General features: G+C 54.9%; 1 protein-coding gene across 3 annotated transcripts in view; it reads right to left on the bottom strand.

Moving 5' to 3' along the window:
* SNX8 (sorting nexin 8) overlaps positions 1-18979 on the bottom strand; it is a 40749-nt gene that overhangs the window by 7094 nt on the left and 14676 nt on the right. For all 3 annotated transcript variants that reach the window (XM_004449841.4, XM_012520556.3, XM_058292480.2), the window contains exons 2-7: positions 10493-10683; positions 8650-8767; positions 7283-7404; positions 5547-5627; positions 1499-1659; positions 807-939 (exon numbers count right to left, since the gene is read on the bottom strand). In XM_004449841.4, coding sequence (XP_004449898.1) covers positions 807-939; positions 1499-1659; positions 5547-5627; positions 7283-7404; positions 8650-8767; positions 10493-10683 — 806 coding nt within the window. The remainder of the gene's footprint in view (positions 1-806; positions 940-1498; positions 1660-5546; positions 5628-7282; positions 7405-8649; positions 8768-10492; positions 10684-18979) is intronic.

Below are 18979 nucleotides of genomic sequence, written 5' to 3'. Positions count from 1 at the left end.
CAACTGGGACCCGAACAGGCGCCACCGCCACGGCCTTGCCACGTGGCACGCTCGGCCGGGCGCGCCGGCAGCCAGCCCCAAAGCCAGCCTTGGGGACAAAGCCCCCCCTGGACGATGCCTCGGCTTGGACGTTTTCCTGGCCTCAAAACCATGAGCGGAGACGCTCCCGCTGCCTGACCCGACCCGCTGCACGGAGTTTGCTTAAGTAGCCTGGGAACCGGGCAGCACGCGCTTACCCTCAAATGACCTAACAGCTTCACGCCGTGAAAGCACCGGGTGGGCCCCAAAGTGAGAGGCGAACACCGTCTTCAGAGCGCTCCCCACTGACGACCAGCTGGTCTGCAGATCTAAAATGACCGTCTGCCTGGACGGCACAAGCCTTTCCTGAGGGTAACTGGGCGTCTGGGGGAGGGGCCTCTCAGGGCCCGGGGACTCACTGAGGATTCCGACAGGCTCCACGTGGCCACACGGGAGTGGAAAAGGACGGCCACCGGGCCCTCTGGAAGCCTCCTGGAAATGTCCAGATTACACATTCAAAGGTGGAGCCTACCGGCTAATAAGCTCAGCCAAGTGGGCTGTCGGGAGATCAGGACCGAGGCTGCTGTTGCCGTGGGCAACCATCCTAGACACGTCAATGGCCATGGGAAGCCACCGAGAGCAGATGGGGACACGCGCTGGGACCCGGCACAGCCGTCCCTCACTCACAACGCAGAGCCCCGAGGCTGCGCTAAGCAGGAGAGGCTCCCAGATGCCAAGGCCTAGAACGTTCTCCAGGGCAGGTGCACGCCAAGGACACAGCCACTCACCTGCTGCGCGGCCTTGTCAGCAAGCAGCGCAAACTCGACCGAGAGGCCCTTCAGAGCCTGCTTGAGGGACCCCCAGGTGCTGCTGTTCAGCGCGGCCCAGGAGGGGAGCGGGGTCGTGTCGGACCCTAGAGCACTAGGGGCAGGAAGACAGGGGAGAAGGCGCTCGAGCCCGTGCCCCGCATGCAGTCGCGGCAGCACCCACCCACCCGGGCAGCCTGCAGCCTTCCCTGCTGACCTAGGCCCTCGCGGCTCGGGCGGGCGGGGGGCCGTGGGAAAACCTGGATTTGTTATAAATGCCCCAGACCTACTGAACCCACCCAGCGAGGTCCCGGGGGCACAGCCGCGTGTGCGAAGCACAGCCACGGAGGCCCCCGCGCCCCACGGAGACGCGAGCTGAGGAGCTGCCTGTCCTGACCACCAGGGAAGTCGTTAGCTGCACATCCCGACCCAAACGGACTTCAAGAGTCCGACCCTGACGAGGGAGGGGACGGCAGCGTAGCCCCCTGCGGGCCCACGCGTCACTGCCTGACTACAGCTGGGCGCCCGCCCCTTTCTTTTAAATATGACCACCACTGCCTCCCGCTCTGGGAGGGAAACGGCGGAGCGTGGCTATTCCTGCGAGACGCACTCTGCTCTCCGAGCCGGCCCCCGTCTCCTAAGCTAGCCCTGCCGAGCACCGAAGGGCCACCTGCCTCAGTTCCTTCCCAAACACAAGGAGATCGGCGGCACTGTCGGTGGCCCGGGAGGCGATGCGCTCCGCCCGGTCGCGCAGCTTGTAGAAGCTGTTGTAGATATTCCGGATCAGCTCCCGGCTGGCGGCAAACTGGGCCTGGATGTCGGCTGGGAGAAAGTCCTGGAAGAGGAAGCCGAGAGCAAGTTGGCAGGACGAGCCCTGGCACAGCTGTCGGCCAACGAGAAGCACCGTGAGCGGGCCAGGCCGCGCCGGAGCCCACCCGGGAGCCCCTCCCCCCTGGTGCCGCCCTCGCCTCGCCTCGCCCGAAGGTCTGAGAAGCACTGACGCGGAGCGGGCACTAAGCTAAAGGGTCCCAGAGCCTGAGGCTACGATGTCCCTGAAACCTGCCCACGCTGGAGGTCCCGTCAAAAATAAAAGTAACAATCTTCAGGCTCAAAATGAGTGTAAATTCCTAAAAGACTCTGCATACAGAGGAGCTTCATGTATCCCTCACTCACTCCCCAAGAGTTTCTTTACAAGCTTTGATATTAACCATCTGGGAAGCAGATGTGGCTCAAGCAACTGGGCTCCCGTCTACCACCAGGAGGTCCAGGGTTCAATGGCCAGGGCCTCCTGGTGAGGGTGCGCTGGCCCACACGGGGTGCCGGCCCACGCTGGAATACCACCCCGCACAGGAGTAACCCCGTGTGGAAATGCCACCCAGCGTGGGAAAGCCACCGCACGCAGGAGTGCCAGCCGAGGCACAGAGAAGATACGATAGATAAGAGAAGATCTTGCTTGCTGGTGCAGCAAGATAATGCAACAAGAGACACAGAGAAAACAAAATAAGAAGACGTAACACAACACGGAGTCGAGGTGGCTCAACAGAGTTGTATTAGTCAGTCAAAGGGGTGCTGATGCAAAATACCAGAAATTGGTTTTTATAAAAGGTATTTATTTGGGGTAGGAGCTTACAGATACCAGGCCATAAAGCCTAAGTTACTTCCCTCCCCAAAGTCTATTTCCACGTGTTGGAGCAAGATGGCTGCGGGGTCTGCGAGGGCTCAGGCTTCCTGGGCTCCTCTGGGCTCAGCTCCTGTTTTCTCCACAAGGTCAGCTGTGGACTATCAGGTGAAGGGCTCTGGCTCTTTCCCGGGGGCTCCAGCTTAAGACGTCAGCATCGAACTCCAACATCAAGACTCCAAAGGCATTAAGAATCCTCAACTCTGTCCTCTGCCAGGCCTTTTGTCTCTGAGTCCCCACTCACCGAGGTGTGGGGACTCAATGCCCTAATCATAACTCAATCATGCAAGGTAGAGACCAGATTACAAACATAATCCAGTATCTATATTTGGAATTCATAACCATATCGAACTGCTACACTTCACCCTATGAATTCCAAAAAGACAGTACAATATTCGAAAAAACCTTAAATCAGTAACAATGCAAGTACTAAATCATATCACAATCATTTTAAAGCAATACAGTTTGTCTTGGGGCAAAGTCCTGTCTGCTATAGACCTCTGAAACTTACAAAACAATCTGTTTCCAATACACAAATGGACAAAGGATAAACATTTCATTATAATAAGGAGAAACTGGGAGGGAAACATGTGTCCCGGGTCCTCTACAGTTCAGTAAACCTGCAGGGCATCCTCGATTCCATTTCAGTCTGAGAGTCATTCTTAAGATGATGGGTTCTTCTCCTTGGTGCCTTATGGGAACCCACCCTTTCCCCATGCTTGCCCAATGGCCATTTTCTTGGTTCCACCCTCATCAAGCTTCTGGGTGTTGACCAAGCTCCAGACCTCTCACTCCAAGAGCGTTGGGGTGATTGCCACACCTCACCCAATCTTTGGATTAGTCTTAAGCCCCCTTGTGCAGTGATGTGAAGACAACATTCCCCCTAATCTTCAGCCTATAGGTTCAACCCTCTCAGAGCAAAAAGTTGACCATCTGGCCTTCCCTAATCCACGGGGGACAGGTCCACCCCTCTCAGACCTGGGGGTGCTGACGTTAACCGCCCTATTCCTTGGGGAATGTCTCCACCCTCTCTGCACCCTGCAGCAGCAAAACTCTCCCAGAACATTGGACAAGAACATCCACCCTCTTCAACTACTGGGGCAAACTCACCCTCTCTGTACACATGGGTGGTTCCTCTCTTGGCCCAAGGTGATGTCCTAATTCCAGATCTCAGCTTCCATGGTGTTCCTCTCAAACCTTCTTCTCCTTCAATCTCTCCTTTCCATGTCCTTTTTATTCCAGGTTGACAGTGGTTTTGTTCATACAGCTCTCTCAAAAATCTGTTGGTTTAGCATGCAGGAGGCAGGGGTCCAAGCTATCAGACAGTAAGACTTTCCACAAGTCTTTCCTAGATAACTGCATCTTCGATCTTGATTTACCAGGTCCAAGTTTAGATAAGTCCTCCAATGGGGCACTTCCATCTGGGAGCTTGATTTCCAGAGATTTGGGATTTCCAGAATTAGTTTCTGTTTTCTTTGTACCTGACAGTTCAGTCCTCAGCATATCTCTCTGGTCTAGCATTTTGCTGTAAGCTGCAAGCAGAAGCCAAGCCACATTCTCCAGGTTTACCTTGGAAATTTCTTCAGCTAAACGCCCAGGCTCGCAATTTTCTAATTCTACGTTCCATAAAATACCAGGAATTAATCTTGCTAAGTTCTCTGCAACTTTATAACATGGATCGCCTTTCCTCCACTTTCCAATAATAGTTTCATCATTTACTTCTAAGGCATCATAACAAGTCTCTTTAGCATCCATATTGCTAACAGTCTCTTCAAAGCACTGTAGGTCTTTTCTTCCAAGCATCTCATAATTCCTCCAAAAAATACCCCTTACCCATTTATAAAGCCATTCCAGCATTATGGCAATTGCAAAAGCATTTCCCTACTCCTCAGTACCAAATTCTGTATTAGTCAGCCAAAGGGGTGCTGATGCAAAATACCATAAATTGGTTGGTTTTTATAAAGGGTATTTATTTGGGGTAGAAGCTTACAGATACCAGGTCATAAAGCATAAGTTACTTCCCTCACCAAAGTCTATTTTCACGTGTTGGAGCAAGACGGCTGCTGACATCTGTGAGGGTTGAGGCTTCCTGGGTTCCTCTGGGCTCAGCTCCTGTTTCCTCCACGAGGACAGCTGTAGACTATGAGACTCTCTAGGCTTTGCCTCTCTCCACGAGGTCAGCTGTGGACTATCAGGCAAATGCCTCTGTCTCTCTCCGAGGCTCCAGCTTAAGACTTCAGCATCAAACTCCAACATCAAAACTCCAGATTAAGAACCCCCAACTCTGTTCCTTGCCACCCCTTTTATCTGTGAGTCCCCACCCACCAAGGGGTGGGAACTCAACGCCCTAATCATAACTCAATCAGGACCAGGAAAGGACCAAATTACACACGTAATCCACTGTCTATTTTTGGCATTCATAACCATATCAAACTGCTACAAGAGTAATCGCCTCTCCCCCACTCTGGAAAGTCTCAGGATCGGTACCTGGAGCCACCTCATGAGAAGACAAGCAGACACAGAAGAACACACAGCAAATGGACACAGAGAGCAGACAACGGGGGGTACAGGGCAGGGGAGAAATAAATAAATAAATCTTTAAAAATATATACATATTAACCATCTGTGCTTAGAAAACAAAGATTCGGGAATAAAATAAAAGTAAAGGATTCCTTCTCTTTGTACACAGAAGCAGTTTAAGAAGGAAAAAAACAACTACCAACTAGCTATCTCGATCCTTTTGTGGAAAAAGGCAGCCCAAACTAAATAAATTTTAAAATAAGCAAAAGTAAGAACCCATCTTGCGATCTGAAAAGTCGGCGGTAGGTGGTCAGGGGCGGCTGGCACCAGGGCGGGCGAGGACTGCTCCCAGCGGCTGCCCAGGAGCCGCCAGGGGCCTTGGCAGCGACACCCGCTGCCTCCTCTGCCTCGTTTCAGGGCAGCTGGGTGGCTAAGCGAGCAACACATGCAGCATGATTCCTGGCACGTGGCAGGGGCGAGCGACTGTGGCTGGCTAAGAGAAAACGGTGACGCGAGAAGAGCACCTTGGCTCGAGTCGCCAGCTTACAGTTGAGGAACTCGTCGCCAACCCACTGAGCCGATTCCTTTAGCTTGTTCTGCACATCCTGCAAAGGGAGAGAAAACAGAGCAAAACTTCACCCTCCAGCAGCCAGGTGGATGGCCTGAGACCCAGTCGGCAAATAAAAGGCAGGACAGCGTCTCTCGGGGGGAGCATCTCCTCAGGGGACAGTGTCTCCCCAGGGGGAAAGCGTCTCCTCAGGGACAGCATCTCCTCAGGGACAGCGTCTCACAGGGAAGAGCGTCTCTCGGGGGGAGAGTCTCCTCAGGGGGAGCATCTCCTCAGGGACAGCGTCTCCTCTAGAACAGCGTCTCCTCAGGGACAGCATCTCCTCAGGGAGACCTGCTTCCCCGGGCGTGCATCCCACAGTCTCGTCACTGTTGCTCCCTCGGCTTTCTCACTGCCAAGTTCTCAAGGGGTCCTTTGGCGACAGGAAAGCCTGGCTTAGCAACAGGAGCATTCCCAGACCCCCCGGCCCACCCTGGAGGAGAGGGCTCTCTCCACCCACAGACCAGGGCCGACCTGGCCATGTCGGCCGCACCCCACACTCGTGAGGCCGTCAGCTCCACCAGGGCAGCAGGGATGGAGGCAGCTGGTGCTCGGGGAAAAGCTGGCACCAGACTGTGCCTTCCAAAAGGCCTCCTCAGCAAGGCCACGCCTGAAAATGAGGGCCCACCGAGAGCCCCCCACCAATACAAGCACAGACCCTACTAGGCGGCTGTGCGTGCAGGAATTCTAGAATCTCAGAGGTGCCTCAAACACTGTCCCGATCCCCTGGCTTGACCACTGCTGGGCCAGGGGCCATGGGGAACGCCCTCTGCGCCCCTGACTGGGGATGCACCCAGCACCCTCCTGCCCTCCCCAGGCCCCAGGGGCTGTGGTCCATTCCTCTCTGCAGGGAAGATCATGTGCCAGAGGCCCTTCTCCACCCCCGGGGTGCACAGGACCTGTGGGAGTCACAGCAGGAACTGCCCAGCCTGGTGGCCAGGGCCACTCCCACCCCGGGGGACAGCCGTTTTACAGAGGGAAGGAAGGAAAGTTAGCTGAGGGAAGGAAGGAAAGGAAGCAAGGCTGGTGCAGCCCCTGCCTTTCCAAGACAAGTGTTTCTGCAGCAGGATAAGGGGCAGGGGGCTGCGGCCCTTCCCCAGTTCCCGGTGATGCGACCTCTCGAGAAGGGGCTTCCCACTGAGACCGAGGAGAGCCCCCGGCACACCCAGGAGAGGGCTAAAAACCTTCCTTCCCCACGGGAAGGCGGCAGCCCGTGGAAGGAAAGCCTGGCTCTCAGGCCGCGAGCCGAGGGCTGAGGAAGGGCCGCTCTGGTCTCCGGCGGAGCCCCGTGCAGGGAGGGAGGGCGCAGGCGCCGGGCTCCAGGGCCGTCCCGCTGAGGAGACTGCTGCTTCCTCGGGGTGCTCAGTCACGCGCTGCCTTTTATTTAAAACCTACAGCTGGGGCCTCCAGCACTTCAGAAACCTCCCAAGCTGAGAGCCTCCCGCGTGGTAGCTCTGCGTCCCAGAGCGGCCCCCTGAGAAGCCGCCGCCCCCCAGGCTCACGCCGCATCACGCCCAGCTGAGGAACCCTCTCGCAACCACGCCCGGCCTGCTCCCTGCACGGGGAGCAAACGTGACGTCCGCCAGCCACACGCAACAAACCCGTCCAGGGGCGCCGGGACGAGAGCGCAGGCGGCCGGGGCGGGCGACTCACCGGGCCGCTGAAGGAGAGGAAGAGCTTCAGAACCACGTCCTCCGAGAAGGGGGGGTGCCGCGCCACCAGGTTGATGAAGCGCCTCAGCGCGCGCCGCCTCGCCTCGATGAACTCCCTGTCGGCTGCGGGGAGGGCGCGCTCAGCCTCGCCGGCCCCTCCGCGGGGCGCTGCGCACGCCCGCCCGGGAGCCCCCGCACCGCGCCCCCAGGGGGACGTCCGGGGGACCCCAGGGGAGACCAAGCCTGATCCCCGGCCTCGGTCGGGCCCCGCTACCCCACCCTGGCCCTCCTCGTCATGAGCACACGCGTTTCGCACACTTGGCCCGAGCTCAATCCACTTCTCCCGGGCGACTCGCTCACAACCCACTTTGGAACGGACCCGCCTATCGCTTCCGCCCAGGCTAGTGTCACTTCAGGGAGAAAAGTACAAGTGTGTGTTGATGCACTGACACTTAAAGCTGCCCGCAAACAGAAGCGGCATTTAAAATACTGTGTTTAGGTTTCTGAACCATACAGCTGGACGGGGCCCCACCTCAACAGCACCCGCGGCCTCAGGAGAGCCGAAGGGCACGAGTGGGTACCTGAGCCCCGGACCCACTCAACCCCGGGGCTGAATTCAGAAAGCCTTCACCCCTTTTCTGACCTCCGCTGACCTCAGCTGCCTTTCTACCCTTCAGTGTTTGGTGAAGAAGTTGTGGCCGAGAGCTCACATAAGGCAAGAAAAATAAAGTAAGACGTCGTTGGAATCTGAGCTGAGACTCATTCACCAACAGCAGTCAAGGCATTTGTGTCCAATTCGGGGTTCCAAAATCGACCGTGGTACAGCCCCAGCCGTGGCTCAGGTTGGTCTGGAACGTGGGGAAAGGGCTGTGGGCGAGCATCGGCGTGGCCAGAGGGGAGGCAGGGCCATGTCCCTGCACTGGGCCCTGGAGGGACAGGCCTGTCCAGAGGGCGTCTGGGAGCCTCCGCCCCGCCAAGGCCGCCCCGGGGAGGCCATGAAGACGCGGAGTCACCCGTTCCTTCCCCCCTCCGCAAAGATGAAGGTGAGATTCCCTACTTGCACTCCGCCCCATGAGGGCCCGCTGCCCCGTCCACCTCGCCCTGCAAAGCAGGCCACACAAGCAGCCCAGGGACAGGCGGGCGGCCAGGAGGCCCCCTTCCACACGCCGCCAAGGGCAGTCCCCCGAAGGCTCGCAGAGGCCAAGGGCCCTGGGGTTGGTTGCCCCCCGTCCCAGACCTGGGCTCGGAGCCTGTCTGGGCTGCAGCCGGCCGCAAACCACCTCTGCCCCCGGAGGGACGGAAGGAAGATGGGCAGCGGGCTGGGACCCACGGCTGGGCCTCGGCCTCAGACCCCCAGCCGCCGCTTACCTCCCAGCATCCTCTTGGGGGGGAGTGCCGGCACCATGCGGTACGGGAACTTGTGCAGCAGCGTCTCGTGGAAGACCACGAAGTCGTTGTAGCGCCGGTACACCGAGGACCTGAAGCGCTACGAGGAGAAAGGAAGGGTCGGTGCTCAAGCCGGCGTGAGCCCAGCCCGCTGCCCCCTCGCCCCTCACGTCCCCTCCCCTCCAGGGAGAGCCCAGGAGGGGACAGGGCTCGGCCCCTCGCCCTCCGCCCCGCCTCTGCCCAAGGGGAGTCCCCAGACAGGACCCCTCCCCGCTGCGAACAGCTCTTGTCCTCCTCCCAGACTACCCACTGCCTCGGACCACCTGAACGAGGGAAGGCTACGGGCGTTCTCGGCTGCTGGGGGCCCCGGCCCGGCCTCACGAGGCCACGCGGAAAGCCAGGCACCCTTCACTTCATCCTCAGCGTCTGCTCTCAAACCACGCCGCTGCCTCCCCAAGCAGGCCTGAGGTCTGAGCACAGACAAGCCCCGCGTGGGAAGCCCGCGACAGAAGAGACACTTCGTGCAAACAGAGTGGCCTGCGAACCCGTCTCGAGCACCATCGCGGATGAGGCCGGGCGGCCTCCTGCTCACCACGGCAGCCTCGGATGACCCTACAGCGGCACTTACACAGGCGCCACGAGCAGGCATCTCAGAGGACATCAAGCCCTCGTGGCAAACACGCACCGTGCCCACTGTGTCCACCGGACCCCATGAAGGGCAGATGGGCACCTAAGCAGAGAAAAGGCTCCCCGCGTCCCAAGCACATTCCAGCGGGTGACCCGGGCAAGTGACCTCCTTCTAGAACATTCACCGAGGCAGTAAGTTTACTTAAGGAGTGGGCAGCATAATGAGACAGAAACGAGGAAAAGAAAAAAAAGAAAAGGCAAGCTGCCGGCTCACTTGGGGCCAAGCAGTGCACCCCACAGGCCCAGAGCTGCCTGACCCCGAGGCTCCGTGGCCCGATGAGAGACAGTGAGCCATCGCAGCTGCGGCCCAGGGGCCCAGGACCACTCCAATTCTGTCCCTGCACTTCTCCTTCTTGGACATGTGCCTTGGTGCCCTGGGTACAGACTGACAAGCGTCAGAAGTTCAGCCACAGGCTTGTCACCACGGCTTGAAAACAAACACAAAAGTGCCGTGGTTCTTGGTTCTTTAGAGCCGACAGCAGTGACTTCAGAATCACGCACACACCAACCCTGGGGGCGCTGCCTGCCCTGGGCTGTGACGAGGGCCGGCGTCCTCCCAAACTGGCTCCCTGAGTTTTCCTTACAAGCCCCCATAAACACAAGGGGACTCCAGGAACATCCCGAGTCCATCAGCTCCTTAATCGCCAAGATGAAAACCACAAACGGCCATCGAAAGGCACTGAACTGGATCAAGACCCTGGAAGACAGCGGGCGAATGACAGGCCAGCATCATCAAGGCCACACTGTCCACGCTCCAGGTCAATCCCGGGGCCTCCTCCAAGGCAGCTCTTAACCCCAGTATCACGGGGCAGCTCTTACCCCAGTATCAGGAGTGCCTACAACACAGGGCAGCGCCAGCAGATCCTACCCCAAAACCTGTTTCCCACTTTGGAGCCCACATTCTCCGCAGGCCACACTGCAATCCCAGGGCCCCCCGCGTGCAGGACAGCCACCAGGCGGGCCTGTGCCCAGCACGGAATTCAGAGCCGCAGTGGCGGTGAGGACGGGTCGGACGCAGGGACACACCGGGCGGGGATGGGATTCGGGGGCCAGGATGTGCCGGAACGTCTGCCTGGCAGCGGGACTTCCTGCCGCCGCCGCGTCGGGCGCTCCCGCCGCCCCGGCCCGCCGGCCTCACCTGGCTGGAGACCTCATACTCGACGTGCTTCAGAAAGAGGCCCTTCTTCTCGGGGATGAGCTCCACCTGCACGGTGTCCCTGGCCAGCAGCTCCTGCAGCGTGTGGGACAGCAGCAGCGGGTTCCCCGGCGGCATCTGCATTCGAGTGGGCTCCGTGTCCCTCTGCTCGCCGGCCTGGGTGCTCGGCGGGGCTGGGGGAGAGAAGGGGGCTGAGGCCCGGGCCCGGCCCGCGCGCCCGTGGCTCAGCAGCCGCCCGGCCCCGGCTCCCAGGCTCTGCTCTGGGCGGCGCCCGCTGGCTGAGTCAGCACCCACACCCACGCTTCCACGGCCAAGGAAAATCCAGCCGCAGACCGGAGAAAGGAAAGAAAGTGAAGCACGCAACAAAGGAAAGCCTCCTCTTCTCCAGAGTCGAGAGAAGGGGATGAAACAGAGCTGAGCAAATAACTTCCCATATTTCCCCCGTGTTTCTACTGTTTATATGTACTGCTTTTATATACCAAAATAGTCATTCTAATTGTTTTTCAAAACTCACATGCCTACACACGTAGTAGGATTCCTGATCGCGCAAATCAAAGAGTAAAGCCCTAAAACGCCTATCTCCTTATAGACTAGCAGTCCCCCAAGTACCCAGTCACAGAGCAGCAAAAGGCAAGCCACAGGATTTTATGCCTAAGAACAGGGGAATCCTGTTTTAAGTCAGATAGGTTTTTAGCAAAGTGAGAGTGCTAAAGAGAAAAAGTTCTTTTTAGTTAAAAAAATAATAATAAAATTAAGATATCTCAAAGGGTTTGGAAAAAGCCTTGGTCCAATTGACCTCGCTATAAATAGGTACGACAAAGCTTAGATTTATTTCTGTCATCTTCCAAATCTTCTGCAATGTGGAGGTATTACTTTTTAGGATTTACTTCTCAAAGAGCTCTTCAGCACAAGGGGTCAAGGGTCGGTTTCACATTCTAAAAAGAAATGAACGACTGCGTGACTCCCGTCTGCGGCATTACTCGGCATTGTGGGATCTGAAAGGTAGTTGTCTCCAGTTGACCTCAAAGCTCAGGAAAGAAAAACAAAAGCCTTCAAGTTTATTTGGGAATCCCCAAAGCCTCACGAAAACTCCACACAAAAACTAAGTATTATGCTCTTAGATCTCCCAAGGAGGGGTAAGCATCCTGGGGTCAGAAGAGTCCACAGGAGCTCAGCAACAAAACGATCGGAAAGCCCATTTGTCTGGTTGCTACTTTCATGGTGTTATTTCAGAGTAGTAAAGTAGCACGTAACAGAGCTAACAGCACACACAGAGGGGTCAAGCGGCACAGCACACGACTCGTGGAATAAAGAGCACCGTGCGCGCGCGGGAGCCCCAGGAATCCCGTGTTTTAATGGCCAAAACTGTGGCGAGCAGTGGCCTAGAGCAGCCCAGCTCCTCTCCTGCTGCCAACATTTTGACGGCCTCAAGGCTGTGTGTACCTGGACTCTGCAGGGTCCGCAAGACCCCGGCCAGAACTGACGAAGCGCCCCCCTGACGAAGCGCCCCCCAGGGACCCCGGCGCTGCCTGAGCCAACGCCGAGCTCATTAATTTACCTTCCCCTTCAGCAAACCGCGCGTGAGTGTCCACACCACCAGGCGTTTAGAAACATCTGGACTCCGGGGAGAACGTGACTGGTGTCACAGGAAGTTTAACCCACACTGGAATTGGGAGGAAGCGCGAGGAGGCCGCCCCACGGGAGGACCGGGCTGGCAGGGGTGCCTGGCAAGATGCCGGGAGGGCCTGGCGTGCAGTACGGGGCGCCGAGGAGCGCTCGCTGGATGAGTATTTATTCAATGTTCATGTTCGGAAAGGGAAAACAGAGCATCTCTGGGGAAAAGCAAAGTCTCTTTTAATTAGAGCATAAAATACATGAGAAAATGGGAAATAATGAAGCTAAAAACATAATGGGGAGGGAAGTGGACTTGGCTGAACTAATAGAGCATCTGCCTACCATAAGGAAGGTCCGTGGTTCAAACCCAGTGCCTCCTGACCCGTGTGGAGCTGGCCCATGCGCAGTGCTGATGTGCACAAGGAGTGCCCTGCCATGCAGGGGTGTCCCCCATGTAGGGGAGCCCCATGAGCAAGGAGTGCGCCCCATAAGGAGAGCCGCCCAGCGTGAGAGAAAGTGCAGCCTGCCCAGGAATGGCGCCGCACACACGGAGAGCTGACGCAGCAAGATGACACAACAAAAAGAGACACAGATTCCCGGTGCCGCTGACAAGAATACAAGGAGACACAGAAGAACACACAGCAAATGGACACCGAGAACAGACAACAAGGGGAGGGAGAAGGGGAGAGAAATAAAAATAAATCTTTAAAAAAAAAATGCAAGCAGACACAGCAGAACACAGCAAATGGACACAGAGAGCAGACACAGCAGGGAGGAAGGGGAGAGAAATAAAAAATAAAAATAAGAATTAAAAAAATATATATAATGGGGAAAGAACAGTTTTTTCCCAGAGAAAATATATGCCAATAACATATCTGATAAGAGACTTGTACCTAGAATATATAAAGAACTCTTGCAACTAAAAAAAGACAAATGCCCAATTTAAAAATGGGCTGAAGATTTGCATAGATAACGTCTCCAGAGAGATGCAAATGGCCCATAAGCCCAGGAGAAGACACCCCCATACCCTCGGGACCACTACCACCATTCCGACCCCGGGAGACACCACCCCACGCCCACTCCACGCCCAGCCAGGCCATCACACGAGCTGGTGAGGTGTGGGCCACCCAGCCACAAGACACGCTGTGGGGGCGAAAACTTCAAAACCCAAAGGTAAAGAGAAGATTTTGAAAGCAGCAAGAGAAAAGCCACTTGTCACATACACAGGGCCCCAGTAAGACGGAGGTCAGAAGGCAGTGGGGTGACATATTTAAACTCCTTAAAGAAAACTCCATCAACCAAGAACTCTGTATCTGGAAAAAGCATTCTTCAAAAATGAAAAAGAAATTAAGACATGTACAGATAAAAGCTAAAGGAGTTCATTCCAGAAGACCTGCCCTACAACAAATGCTGAAGGGAGTCCTTCAGGCTGCACCAAAGGGACACTGAGCAGGAACTGGAAGCCACACGAGAAAAGAAATTACACTGGTAAGTGCAACAACACAGGTAAATGTGAAGTCCTGTATTACTGTACTTTGTTTGCAACTGCTTCCTCTACATATGATTTGACTTAGCAGCCAAACATGTAAAAAAAAAAATTATGGAAAACCTGTTATGCTTTTAGATGCTATTTTAAGCGGAATTGTTTTCTTGATTTCACTTCAGATTGTCCATTCCCGGTAGGGAGGAACCCAATGGACTTCTGCATTTTTATCGTGTATGCTGAAACTTTGCTGTATTTGGTTAGGAACGCTAGAAGCTTTCTTGTGGATTCTTTGGGATGTTCTGCATAGAGGACCATGGCATCTGCAAACAGATATAAATATGATCTCTCCTTTCCAATCGGGCTGCTTTTTCTTTTTCTTACTCCACAGCTTGGCTACAACCCCCAGTACAATGTTTTCGGGGTTTTTTTCCCAAAGATTTAATTTTTTTATTTATTTCTCTTCCCTTCCCCCCCCCCCCCCCCCCCCCCGTTGTCTGCTCTCTGTGTCCATTCGCTGTGTGTTCTTCTGTGTCCGCTTGCATTCTTGTCAGCGGCACCGGGAATCTGTGTCTCTCTTTGTTGCGTCATCTTGCTGCGTCAGCTCTCCCTGTGTGCGGCGCCACTCCTGGGCGGGCTGAGGTTTTACGCACAGGGGGGCTCTCCTTACAGCGTACACTCCTTGCGCGTGGGGCTCCCCTACGTGGGGAACACCCCCGCGTGCCACAGCACTCCATGAGCATGGCGGCACTGCCCATGGGCCGGCTCATCACACTGGTCAGGAGGCCCTGGGTTTGAACCCTGGACCTCCCAGGTGTTAGGCGGACGCTCTATCAGTTGAGTCAAATCCGCTTCCCCAGTAGGTTGAATAAAGGGGACGGGAGCATCCTCGTCTTGTTCCTGATCGTCTTTCACCACTGAGTACGGTATTTCTGTGGATTTCTCATAAATGCTTTGTATCATGCTGAGACCGTCCCTTCTAGGCCTACTTCTCTTGAGTGTTTTTTATTATGAAGGGATGTGGGTTTTGTCAAATGCCTTTTCTACGCTGACTGGGATGCCATGTGGTTTTCTCTCTTTATTCTACTAATGTGGGTACTATAATGATTGGTTTTTGTATATTGAATCATCCTTGCATTCCTGGAATAAATCCCACCTGGTCATGGTGCATAATCCTTACACGATACTGTCAGAGTCAGTTTTTCAGTAGTTTGTTGAGGATTTTTGCAACTTTATTCATAAGAGATACTGGTCTGTCATTTTCTTTCCTTGGGTTATCTTTATCTGGCTTTGGTATAAGGGTAATCCTGGCCTCAAAGAATGAGTTAAGAAGTAATCCTTCCTCTGTTTTTCATTTGTTTTTGTTTTTCAAAGAGTTTCCTTTTTTTAATCCCTTCCCCCATCCAATGGTTTTCTTGTCTATCTGCTCATTGTTTGCTCTCCTTCTCCAGAAGGCATCAGGAACCGAACCCAGGACCTCCTACATAAGAGGCAAATACCAATGGCCTGAGTCACATCCACCACGGGCTGCAGCATCTGCTGGCTTGTGGCATCTGCTCATTGCAGTGGGAGCAGCGTCTAGCTCACTGCAGCAGGGGCGGCGTCTGCTCGTCTTCTTTTAGGAGGCACCAAGACCCAAACCCAGGACCTCCCACGTGGTAGGTGGGCACCCAACTGGTTGAGCTGCATCCACTTCCCTTCCTTCTTCTGTCTTTTGGGAAAGCTTGGGAAGGACTGGTTTTAAATATTTTTTTAAATGTCTGGTAGAATTCAGCAGTGAAACCATCTGGTTCTGGACTTTTATTTGTTGGGAGGTTTTTGATTACTGATTCAGTATCTTTACATGTTATGGATCTGTTGACATTTTCTATTTTCTCTTGCATCAGATTAGGTGATTTGTATGTTACTAAGAATATGTCCATTTAATTTAGGTATGTTGGCGTATAACTGTTCTCACAGTACCCTCTTATAATACTTTTTATTTCTGTAAGACCAGTAGTAATGTGTCCCCTTTGGATCATGATTTGTAGTTATTTGTCTCCTCTCTCTTTTTCTTTGTCAGTTTAGCTAATGGTTTGTTGATTTTATTCATCTTTTTTTATAAAAGCAGCTTTTAGTTTTGTTTTGTTACTGGATCTAGGCAGAACAATCAGGCAGTAAAAAGAAGTAAAATTATCCCTATTCACAGATGACACAATCCTACACATAGAAAGGTCCAAGGAATCCACAAATAAGCTATTAGACTGAACAAATTCAGCAAAGCAGCAGGATGCAGGATAAAAACATAGAGGTCAGGTGGGTTCCTATACACACTAAAGACATCCCATGTATTGATAAGGATTTAATATCCAGAATATATAAAGAACTTCTACAACTTAATAGCAAAAAGGCAAACAAAATTGTTAAACAATTAAAAAACGGGCCAAGGGTTTAAATAGACATTCCTCCAAAGAAGATTTCAAATCGCCAATAAGTATACGAAAAGATGCTCTACAACAGTCATTAATGATATGTAAATTAAAACTAAGAGATACCATTTCCCACTCACTAGGATGGCTGTTATTTAAAAATCTGTACAAAACAAGGACAGAGCTATAGGAAGTCTGTACACTGCTGGTGGGAATGTAAAATGATGCAGCTACTGGGGAAACAGTTTAGCAGTTCCTCAGAGACTTAAACACAGAATTACCGTCTGGCTCAGCAATTCCCCTCCTAAGGATATACCCAACTGACAGCAGGGGCTCGGACAGACCACGTACACCAGTGCTGACAGCAGCCAAAAGGTGGAGGCCACCCGGTGTCCTTCAGCAGATAAACAGATAAACGGAATGTGGACCATCCATCAAAGGAACATATTCAGCTGTAAAAAGGAATGAAGCGCTGGTACGCGCTACAGCGGGGATAAACCTTGAGGACATCGTGTTGACCTGAAGAAGCCAGACACAAAAGGACCAAGAGTGCACGACTTCTCTTACACGAAATACGCAGAATAAGCCAATTCAGCGACGGAAAGCCGAGTGTGGCTACCGGGGGCGGGGAGGGGGACAGAGAGTCCTTACTGAACGAGATGAGTTTTCAGTGAGGGACAGTGAAAACGGCCTGAGTTAGACAGTGGTGAAAGCTACACAAGACTGTCAATATGCTTAATGTAAGAGACTTGTTCACTGAAAATGGTTACAATGATTTTTATGTTACATATACTTTACCACAATTGAAAAAAAATGTAAGGTAATGGGGAAAAGAAAATTGGGGGAGGGGGGTGCAACAAGAGATCTCTATTAAAATTTTAAAATAAGATAAAGTTTTCTCTAATAAACATGTACTAATTTTCACGGTTGTCCTGATCACTAAAATTAGATTACTCAAGACAAATGTGAGCTCAGGAATGATTACAAAGGGTCACATGCTGGTGCAAAAGCCGAACTTTGATCACACTGGAATTGAGAAGACAGAACTTGAAAACATTTTAAACCAAAGACACTTACTTAACTCTTGAGTGGTCTCAAGCACCTTGAGAAAAATCCCTTTGCAGAAGTTTCAATCATAAGAAAGCACACAATTTAAAAAAAAAAAATGAACCCCCCCAAAAAAATCATACGATTCCGAACCCTGATTTACTGAACTAGGATAGCCACATTTTTTAACAAACTCTGAGAAAGGAAAAAGAAGGAAAGACCCTTCCGGACAGACCCCACCGCCGCGGGAAGGATCGCAGGCTCGGGAAGGGACGGGAGCCAGGGGAAGGTTCTGGTTTTCCGTGGGCGAGAGCGTCCTCGTCGCTGACGGGACTCGAAGATGCTTAGCAGAGGCGTCCTGGGGCGCCAGGCCAAGCGGGCCTGGCAGCCAGCCGTGCTCCAGGAGAGCCTGGAACGGAGAACAGGTTAGACGAGAGGGCGGCCGGCCTCCGCGAGGCGCGGCGGAAGGATGGGTTTTGACGGCTGGAGATGTGTCACCTGCCAGCTGCCTGTGCCAACAAGCGACCCTCCGAGCTGGCCGTTCACGACCCCGCGATGCAAGTACAGACGCCCCGCCTGGCTCCGGCCATCCCCCCTGATGTCCGCGGCGACCCCTCCCGGGCCCCTCTGACCCCCTCCCCTCCCTGCTCGGAGTCTTCTGGCACAAAACAGCTTTCCTGTGGGCTGAAGTGCGGCCCTGAAATGTGGCCTGGACAAGGAAGTGGCCCCCCAGGCTCAGGCCGGCAGGGCTGCGTGGGGTGAGACGGGACAGAGGCGATGAGGACGAGCAAAGGGAAACAGCAAGTGCTCCTCAGGGACAGGCGACGGTAGCTTATGCGGCAACCCAAAAATACTCTGCGCATCAACTGACTTAGAACGCACTCCCCAGAAAGAGCGCACCACTCCCGGATGGCCCCGAGTCAGCGCCTTGCACGTGGCAGGCGGGCGCTCACGTGACGCGTGGGCACCCGCATGACGCGTGGGCGCGCACGCCCGCTCCTCTCTGGGTCCTCACCTCCCTGGCAGCAGAGATGCCCCTGGCTTCCGGGGGGCGGGGCAGCTGTTCCAGGGCCCAGGGCGGGTGGGGGAGGCTAGGTTGGTTCCCCAGGCAGCCGCTAACCCCGGAACGACCCAGGCCAGTGCTTCACCCTCTGCAACCCGTGACGGAAACGGGCCACTATTTAGGATCCCTCCACCTCGAAACTTGGGAATTCGTTGCAAATCGGAAAATAATGGAACCTCGAGCACAACAGAAAACACCACGGTCCTTCCCAGCACACTTCCCCGGGAACGTCGGCCAGCAAGCTGCCCCCGGAGGTCATGCTCACGGAGGGCCAGCCGCACCTGCCGACAGCGAGCGCCGCGGCTCCCACGCACCAGGGCCCAAGGCTTTGGGAAACAGACGGGGTCTGCCCAGGCAACCCCCCGCTTCACGGAAGCAAAGCCTCTGCCGCGCCAAGGTTCTCAGTCGGCAGAGCGCCCTGCCGAGACCTACCGGCCCTGCGCCAGCTTCGGCCTGGAGGCCGGGCGCCCACAGGGCCCCCCAACTCCGTGCTGACCGCAGCGGACCTCCGCCCAGGCCAGGAAGTGCCAGGGGTCTCGCCATGCGCGCGTGGAGACTGCTAATGCTGCGAGGCCGGCCTCAGGCCGCGCGGCCCACACGAGCGCGCGAAGGCCCAGTGCACCCCGCTTAGGGAGGGTGGGACACAAGCGCGGTCTCCTGACCGACCCCAGAGCCGGCGCTCGGCCGCACGGGGGGCCCCCGATCCACCAGCTCGCGGGGGTGACAGAGTCCAGGCAGCGAGGGCACCGGGGGACAGTGACGGGGCAGGGGTCTCGGGACCCCACGAGGGCCTTGGAGGCAGTGCCGGGCCCCTCCCCGGAGACCCCCACCCGTCAGTGGGAAGTGGCTTTCCC

This window comes from Dasypus novemcinctus (assembly GCF_030445035.2).
Source record: "Dasypus novemcinctus isolate mDasNov1 chromosome 23 unlocalized genomic scaffold, mDasNov1.1.hap2 SUPER_23_unloc_1, whole genome shotgun sequence".
NCBI classification, from domain to species: Eukaryota; Metazoa; Chordata; class Mammalia; order Cingulata; family Dasypodidae; genus Dasypus; species Dasypus novemcinctus.
The sequence above is the reverse complement of the archived record's forward strand: the minus strand, read 5'-3'. Positions and strand labels throughout refer to the sequence as shown.